The sequence below is a fragment of the Octopus sinensis genome, linkage group LG10 (genome assembly GCF_006345805.1).
Source record: "Octopus sinensis linkage group LG10, ASM634580v1, whole genome shotgun sequence".
NCBI classification, from domain to species: Eukaryota; Metazoa; Mollusca; class Cephalopoda; order Octopoda; family Octopodidae; genus Octopus; species Octopus sinensis.
In genome coordinates, this window is record NC_043006.1 from 46,389,136 (window position 1) to 46,398,836 (window position 9,701).

General features: G+C 35.8%; 1 protein-coding gene across 1 annotated transcript; it reads right to left on the reverse strand.

Annotated features, from left to right (window-relative positions):
- Nucleotides 1-7,452: 7,452 nt before the first annotated feature.
- Nucleotides 7,453-7,899, reverse strand: LOC115216201. The gene has a single exon (XM_029785399.1). The coding sequence runs from the start codon at nucleotides 7,897-7,899 to the stop codon at nucleotides 7,453-7,455; it is 447 nt and encodes a 148-aa protein (XP_029641259.1).
- Between the last annotated feature and the right edge of the window lie 1,802 nt (nucleotides 7,900-9,701).

Below are 9,701 nucleotides of genomic sequence, written 5' to 3' on the forward strand. Positions count from 1 at the left end.
CAAAATCGATTTATCTCACCCAGTCACTCGACAAAACGGCAGAGGAAAATAGGTTTTATTTTGTTAAAACGTATGTGGTAGATGAAAGAATATTGAATTTACTGCCTCAAACAAGTGTATCATTTGTAAAATTGCCACTGAATATACTTAGAAAGGAAATTCAAGTATATTTTATATTCTTCCAACTATTGAAATAAATATGCATGAAAATTTAAAAATTTGAAAAAGAAGAATATATGATTCGTACAAACAATTTATATTGCCACGAATTAATGAAATAATACGTTATCAAAGGAGCGAAACACATGAGTTGTTTATCTGTAAAACTTTATGAATAACATAATTGATATTACCACGATATAATAGCTCCATTTGATTTTGAATACCCCAGGTGAAATTTCTTCTCGGATAGAAGGTAATGTACTAAGAAATAAAATACATAATGAATATAAGAGTTCTTTGGCAATAATGTTAATTATAATAAATAGATTTGTTTGCCCTCACTGTTAATCATATTAATATGTTTTTCTGCAACATTTCCGAATTACTTAAGAATTGATTAGTCGTAGGCATAATCAGATTTCAGTAGATTCCATATTCAACAGTTATCTTATCTCTTACTATTCTATCTCTTTTTATGGTTCATCCCACGGCTCTGTTTCAGATTCGTAAACATGCATACGCATTTGTGCATACAGACGTTTGCATGCTTGTGTGTTCATACATACAAGCACACGTATACACACAAACCCGCCTACATGAACACACACGCATGAATATATACGTACACATGTATATTCATTAATATATATAAACGTACATATACAAGCATTTATCTATCTATCTATCTATCTGTACATACACAAATATACATATATCTGATCACACCCACACACCTACATATATATACATGTAAACACACGCACACACGCACGCACGCACACGTTCATACACGTACATACTCATGAACGTATACTTTCTATTCATGTACATACTTATACACATATAATTTCTTCATCTCCTTCTCTTGTGTTCTTCATCAGGACGCATTCCCATCTATTTCTACTTCAAAATTTCTTTCTCACATTTCAGTATTTGTCTTATCGCTAGAATATCACAATTCTCTCGAAACTATCTACTTTTAATATAGTTACCGTAGATCCTTGCGGCAAAGTTTTCCATATAATAACTAAATATAATTTCATCTTTAACTTTTGAAGCAACACCGAATGCATTTCCTTTTCTTTTCAATTTTCATGAAGCAAAAAATATTGCCAACCGTGTGCAAATTTTAATTATTATTAATTTCATTATCGTCGCCATCATCATCATCGTCAGGGTCGTCATCTTCGTCGTCGTCATCATCATCATTATCACCATCATCATCAAATATACGATTTAATTCGTATGACAAGTACGACTTGGGATATATGAATATATAAAATATAATGAACGTACAAACTATTTAAAGTTTTGTTGCGTCTGGGGAGAGTCATTCGGTTTTAATGCCTTACTAACTAATTTGAAGTTTTCTGTGGCTTATCTGTTACTCCTCTTGGAATACAATTAAAAATACAATTGAGAGGCTTAATACACACGCACACACACAATATATATAGATGTATATATATATATGTATGTATATATATATATATATATTATATATATATATATATATATAATATATATACATTATATACATAAACCATACATATATATATATATATTATATATATATATATATATATATACACACAATACAGATACGTTTTTAGCTTTCACATATTCAAAATAAAGAAATAAGGAAATAATCGCAATTTTTTTGCTTTTAATATGTTATCAATTGCGAAATGTTTACATTGTGAAAGGTAACTAATATAAGTCATAAAATATTATTTTCTACTGTAGGCAAAAAAGGACCCAAACTCTTGGGGAGGGGGCCAGTCGATTAGATCGATACGAGTACGCAACAGGTACTTAATTTAGCGATCCCGAAATCATGAAAGGCAAAATCGACCTCAACGGAATTTGAACCCAGAACGTAAACACAGACGGAATGCTGCTAAGTATATCGCCCGGCGTGCTAAAGTTTCTGCCCGCTCGCCGCCTTTTAAGCCATAAAATATTACTTACATTCAAGACAAACTCCACAAAAGCTTGTAACGTAAATTGTTGTAACTTAAATTATGTTGTTGCTTAAATATAGCATCTTAAAAACCATTATTTTAACAGCCTACGTCTGAACTTGTAAACTAAGGTAGAATCCCCATCGACTTTAGAATGGAGTGATTTTCAAATTTCAAGCGAAGTTAATGCATATGTGTCTTTTATTCTTTAACCCTTTTCAGTCATTAGACTGCGGTCATGCTGGAGCACCGCCTTGAATATTTAGTCGAAAGAATCGACCCCAGTACTTATTTTTTTCTAGCCTAGTACTAATTCTATCGGTCTCTTTGCCGAACCGCGAAGTTATGGGGATGTAAGCATATTAATACCTGTTGTCAAGCGGTGACAGGAGACAAACACAGACGCACACACACACACACACACACACACACACACACACACACACACACACACACACACACACACACACAATAAACACATACGACAGGTTTCTTTCAAATCTACTCACAAGGCTTTGGTCAGTCCAAGGCATATTGGTAGAAAACACTTGCTCAAGGTACCATGCAGTGAGACTGAACCAGGAACCATGTCTTTGAGATGCAAACTTCCTACCACACGGTCAAGTGGGCTAATTTTTAAAATATACAAGTGTTCCAGATTTATATTATTTGGAATGTCTCTCTCTTGACGCTGAAAATCTTGGGAAAAACGTAGTCATTCCAAAAATAGGGTAAAAGGTGTTCTTCAGCAGAAAGTTGGCACAACATGACTCAATCATTCTGCTATAATTAGCAGCCAAACCTTCAGCAAATTCCATGTTCAACAATATATTTTATACTCCTTCTCTTTACTCTTTTACATGTTTCAGTGATTTGACTACGGCCATGCTGGAGCACCGCCTTTAGTCGAGCAAGTCGACCCCCAGGACTTATTCTTTGTAAACCTAGTGCTTATTCTATCGGTGACTTTTGCCGAACCGTTATGTTGCGGGGATATAAACACACCAGCATCGGTTGTCAAGCAGAGACACAAACATATACACACATACATATATATACATTTATACGACGGGCTTCTTTCAGTTTCCGTCTAATCAAATCCACTCACAAGGCTTTGGTCGGCCCGAGGCTATAGTAAAAGACACTTGCTCATGGTGCCACGCAGTGGGACTGAACCCAGAATCATGTGGTTTGTAAGCAAGCTATTTTCACACACAGCCACTCCTGCGCCTATGCAGTTTATCGTACAAAATATGTGTAAAAACATTCAACACAAGATGTTACTGCACGAAAACGTATGACATTGGGTAGCATAATTAAGTGTTACATGGGCCTAAAAAATAACAAAACAATTACTTTACTTTGGAGATATACAGCTATCCATAATATCGATAGAGTAGCTGTTTATAACCGCTACGTCCTCTACTATATAATGGTTAAGGTATATACAAATTGTTCGACGTTGTGGGTTTTCCAGGAACCGTTAATGTTTTGTATTAATTAGTCGCATGGGGAAGAATAGTAAAGAGACCTAGATTATAGCAATAACTGGAAATGTTTGACATGGTTCTCTTTTAATATTTTTATTTATTTATTTATGCGCCCTTTTCAAGCCTAGCCAGGCTCATGGGCCCGGTTTCCCGGTTTCTGTGGCGTATGTGTTCCTCCTAGCTGGACGGCAAGCCAGTACATCGCAGCGTTACTCAAGAAGCGGAGAGAGAGAGTGAGAGAAAGTTGGGGCGAAAGAGTACAGCAGGGGTCCCCACCACCCCCTGTAGGACCCTCGTGGAGCTTTAGGTGTTTCCCCTCAATAAACACACACAACGCCCGGTCTGGGAATCGAAACCGCGATCTTCCGACTGCGAGCCCGGTGCCCTAACCACTGGGCCATTGTGCCTCCACCCTTAAATATTTGCTATTGTTTAATACCTGCATTGTGTTTTTGCTATAGATTTAATGCAGTTGTTGTTCTACAGATGAGCTCTGATAAACCAGACACCTTAGGTATCGCCTTCGTAATTTCAAAGCCATGGCTTAGTTTCAGACCGCATATCTTGAGATTTAATTTCCAATGTGTTCACTTATGAAAGGAAAATATTTCACTACTTTTAGCAACCATTTTTAAAGGGAAAATACGTTACTTACTACTTGATTAACAACCACATGGTTCCGAGTTCAGTCCCACTGCGTGGCACCTTCGGCAAGTGTCTTCTACTATAGCTTCGAGCCGACCAAAGCCTTGTGAGTGGATTTGGTTGACGGAAACTGAAAGAAGCCCGTCGTATATATGTATATATATATATATATATATATATGTATATATATATATATATATATATGTGTGTGTGTGTGTGTGTCTATATATGTATGTATGTATGTATTTATGTGTGTGCGTATATGTTTTTGTGTCTGTGTTTGTCCCCCCCAACATCGCTTGACAACCGATGCTGGTGAGTCTACGTCTCCGTAATTTAGCGGTTCGGCAAAAGAGACCGATAGAATAAGTACTAAGCTTACAAAGAATAAGTCCTGGGGTCAATTTGCTCGACTACAGGTGGTGCTCCAGCATTGCCACAGTCAAATGCCTGAAACACGCAGAAGAGTCCGTGTGTATGTATATTTGGGTATTTTTGTGTCCTATTAAAGGTGGGATTAGCTACAACCATTGCATTCTCTCCTAGATCTTCGATAACCCAACAAGAAAATTCTTTCTATCTCTAAATCTCCAGGGTAGAATAAGGCGAGGAGGAGATAAGTGGTCTGTCTGAATCAAAGCGAATTCCACAAAAGGCACTTATATCGGCAACATGTTAAACCTTAAGGTCAAATAATGCTAGCTTAGAAGCAAATAATTGTAGAGATGTTAAACCTAGTAGTGGATTAAGCCTAGAGTCCGTAAAATTGAATACTTTATGGTATGAGGAATGACAAATTCAAACGATCTGGGATATTGCAATGTGTCTTCCCTATATTATTCAAAACGTTAGATATTTATTTTACTTCACTTCACGAAACACATATTCAATTAAAAAAAAAAATATATATATATATTACCTAAATAGAAAATTGCATATAAATATCTAATGAGGAATGTCAGAAATAAGAGTGGTGGAATGTAAATTGTGAACAGAATAAGAAGAAAATGAAAAGAGAATCAAAAGAAAAACAGCAGTAAACAAAGAGTATGACAGAGAATTGACATATGTTGGAGTTGGCGATGCGAGTAGAGATGTTGCATTGTGTCAAATATAAAACTTCCAGATGAATTCTTCAGTATAAGCAGGAATATGTATTTCTTTTTAATAATGTCTATAAAACAACAAGGAATTAGATTTAAGAGAATAACAAAGATCGCAACAACAACAACAACAACAAGAGCAATAATGATAATAATAATAATATAATAATAATAATAATAATAGTAATAATAATAATATCAATAATAATAATAATATAATAATAATAATAACAAAAATAATAACAACAATAATGATAACAACAATAATAATAATAACAATAATAATAATAGCAATAATAATAATAGTAATAATAATAACAATAATAACAATAACAATAATAATAATAACAACAATAATAATAATAACAAGAACAATAATAATAATAATAACAATCATAATAACAATAATAATAATAATGACAATAATAATAACAATAATGATAATACCAATAATAATAGCATAAACAACAACAACAATAATAATAATAATAATAATGATAATAATAATAATAGCAACAGCAAATAAACAGTGATAACAACAATAAAAGTAACACTAATAACAAATATTATTTTTAAAAAAAATTGCTGCAACAGGAGTGAAATCTTGACTACCACCAACACCACCTACCAACACGACCGCAAACAATGTCACTACAACTACCACAAGATCAACAATATTGGAAACAACTAAACAACAGCAACGTTTACAGTTTGTTAATATTTATGTTTTTTATGGAATAATTACAGCAGCAGAAGAAATATTAGTGATATTAGTAGTAGTAGTAGTAGCAGCAGCAGCGGCAGTGACTGGCTGTTGTAGTATTACTACCAATAGCAGGTGTTAGACATAGATGTTGTAGTAGTAGCAACAGTGGTGGTGGTGTAGTAGTAGTAGTAGTAGAAGAAGAAGGAGGAGGACGACGACGACGACGAGAAGAAAATAAGAAGAGTAAAAGAAGAGAAAAAGAAGAAAAAGAAGAAGGAGCAGGCGAAGAAGAGGAAGGAGAGTAAAAGAACAAGAGAGAAAGAAGAAAAAGAAGGAGGAGGGGGAGGAGGAGGAGGGGGAGAAGAAGAAGAAATGAAAGAGCAGAAAAAGAAAAGAAGAAGAAGAATTGAAAGAGCTAAAAAGAAGAACGGGAGGAGGAGGTGGAGGAAGAGAAAAAGAAGAAGAAGGAGGAGGGGAAGAAGAAGAAGAAGAAGAAGAAGAAGAAAAAGAGATCGTAATATAGCAGTAGCGATATTAGTATCTGTAACATTAACATCAATAACAATGCTACAAATATCAGCCATGACATAAATAATAAAAGTGGATTGTCAGAATCGTTAGAGCATCTGACAAAGTCATCTCTCTTCTCTCTACTCTTTCTTCTGTATCAATAGCTTCTTGGCAAGTTGCTCTAATGGAACCGCTGTTTTGCTGTAGTCAATGTTGTTACTGTTCTGGTCACTACTGCTGCCTTCGATGGCAACGGTTCCATCGGTTGCCGTTGTAACAGCGGTGATTTTCTTTCTTTTTTGTCGTGTGAAGATATTCCCAAGGATTCAACCAAATTTTTTGCAAACCTGGTGTCGTTTATCGGTGTTTTATTGTTATTGTTTCTTCCGCTGTGATGGCGATGAGCTGGCACTTTCTTTTGACTCATTGTGAATTGAAATTCCGTCGTGGGCACCTTTTGTGATTCATCCTTTTCGAGATCAATCATCATCATCATCCTTCGACCAACTTATGGTTGGTCGGAACTCTATTGACAATCTCTTTCCACACTACACGGTCCTGCATTGCTGTATTCAGATCTCTAATATCCAGCCCCGAATCCCGAGATATAGTATCTGAAAATGTCAGTTTCCTGACTAAAACACTTCCAGAAGTATGCCATCGGAGCAGGGATGAGATAACCTCCGTCTCTTCTCGATGACAGTGGCCAGCAAATTGTAGCCGTTTCTGTTTAGCTTGAGGAATATTGGTATCAATTTCCATAGATGTTACTAAGTGTTGGGTGTGATCTCCAGCTGATGTTCTGAACTGATCTTTCTGAGCAGGTTGGTATATGTTTCATCTAGTTGTTTTTCTAAGAGAGCCGAAAAGGTTCAGGTCTCTGATCCACAGAGAAGGACCGGTTCAATCAGTGTTCTAAATCTTTTAACTTTTAACGTGGGCGGAAGGCTAGAGTGCCAGATCTTATCAAGTCTGTTCCATGCATCCAAAGCAAGAACTTTGCGGATGCGAAAGTCATTTAGGGAATCTACTATGTATGATCCAAGATATTTGAAGTCGTTAACGTTTTTGATTGATATATTATTGAGCAATTCAAGTTCAGTTAACTTGGAAGAGGTCGTGATAAACTCTGTCTTACTCTCGTTGCAGTAAAGGCCAACCTGGTATGTTGCTTTTTCCAGTGCTTGTAAAAAAGACTCTGCATCTTTAATACAATGGGATATCAAGGCAATATCGTCAGCAAAGTCAAGATCAGTTAAATATTGTGCACAATGCCGACTGCTCGGGCAGTGTTTTAAAAAGTGTCCCTTTGCTTCCATACCGTCTAGGGAAATGTGTAGAACATACTTGAGAACAATAATGAACAAGAAAGGTGGTCTATAAAGTAAGTAGCAGTTGAAAACTGAGGTTACCTTAATAGACTTACCCTTCTTTTAAAATTTGAAAAACATTGGGGTATGTTGATTTTTACTGCATCGAACCTGGAGGAAAAAAATGCAAAGATAGCACTGGCTGTATTTGAAAGCAGAATCTACGGGAACAAAAATATTACGAAATATTTTCCGGACATTTTAGGACGTCTGCTGTGCCATTTCATTCTAATGAGTTCTGACGAGGGTACAAAGCCAGAAATGCTGGCGTAAGTCAAATTGTCGATTCTATTTTACCTCCAGTGTATGACTAGTACTTATTTTATATAAACCTGAAGAAAAAAAAAAGACAAAGGTTGATAAAAAGAAAACTACACCGACGAAAAATAAAAGGAGAGCTCAAGTGCCTCTTTATTTTCATTTGTTAATCGATCTAATTTTATTGTTATTATGTGATGGGAATATTATTCATTGTTATTATAGTGTACAGGATATTCGCAATATTAAGGAGGTAGGATATAATTTGCCTTCTAGAATTATTCTTAATATTTCAAATATAGAATTGTGTGGATTTCCCTTTTATGGCTGTATTTTATTCAAAAGATTTGATCATTGAAGCTTTGTTGCGTAGAGACATAAATATATTGATTGGTTTATTTGGGATATTTGGAATGTGTTTACCTATATTGTATTCTATGCGTATATATATTTCCTTTGTTGACCACTCTGACTGGTACACACACACACACACACACATATATATATATATATACGTATACATATATGGTAGACTCTCCCGTTGGTTTCGACGTATGAGGACCTGACAGCACTCACTTTTTTTGGCAGTCACAGTTCTTATGTCGAATGTGACATTTGAGTCCCGCCAATGATTTGCAAACAAGCCCTCTAGCGGATGTTGCAAATATGAGGATTACGGGTCAGTGCAGGCAGTGTATTTGCAGCGATTTATTCCCTTGCCTTGTACCCCTCAGCTTGTTAATACGTGTATGCTGTATCTTGCGATTTTACACACACACACACACCACACACACACAACACACACACACACACACACATATATATATATATATTATATATATATATATTATATATATATATATATATATATATATATATAGTTAATCCAAACATGAACAAAGAGAAAACACAACAACGCGAGAACGCGGAATAAGTATAGTGTTATTGGACGCTCAGGAAGGGAAAGAAAGAAGGAGGATTCGAGCGGAGCTCTTCGTCAGAAAGCTAGAAAAGAAAATGTCCAAAGAAGGGAAGACGGAGAAAGAAAATCGCCAACGATACGCACTCGGTCACATATTGAAAAAAATATATGCACGCATACAAAATCGCAAATTGCAGCATACACATAATGGCAAAAACTCAAATTTCGCAACTAGTGAAGTAAAGACAGCGCTGCCACTTGGCACGCTGCTTCATCTGGTGAGAGAAAAATCTCGTTTACTGTCCAAAGTATGTAGTCATGTGCTACTAATAGTACCATACACTAGATCGTGTTTCTAACGTATGAAACTATTAGTAACTTATAACTAAAGGCGGCGAGCTGGCAGAAACGTTAGCGCGCCAGGCGAAATTCTTAGCCGTATTTCGTCTGTCGTTGCGTTCCGAGTTCAAATTCCGCCGAGGTCGACTTTGCCTTTCATCCTTTCGGGGTCGATAAATTAAGTACCAGTTACGCACTGGGGTCGATGTAATCGACTTAATCCCTTTGTCTG

Bases quoted from the DNA above. Each gene is read 5' to 3' on its own strand.
- LOC115216201 (XM_029785399.1), bottom strand. From the start codon at position 7,899: ATGGAAGCAAAGGGACACTTTTTAAAACACTGCCCGAGCAGTCGGCAT.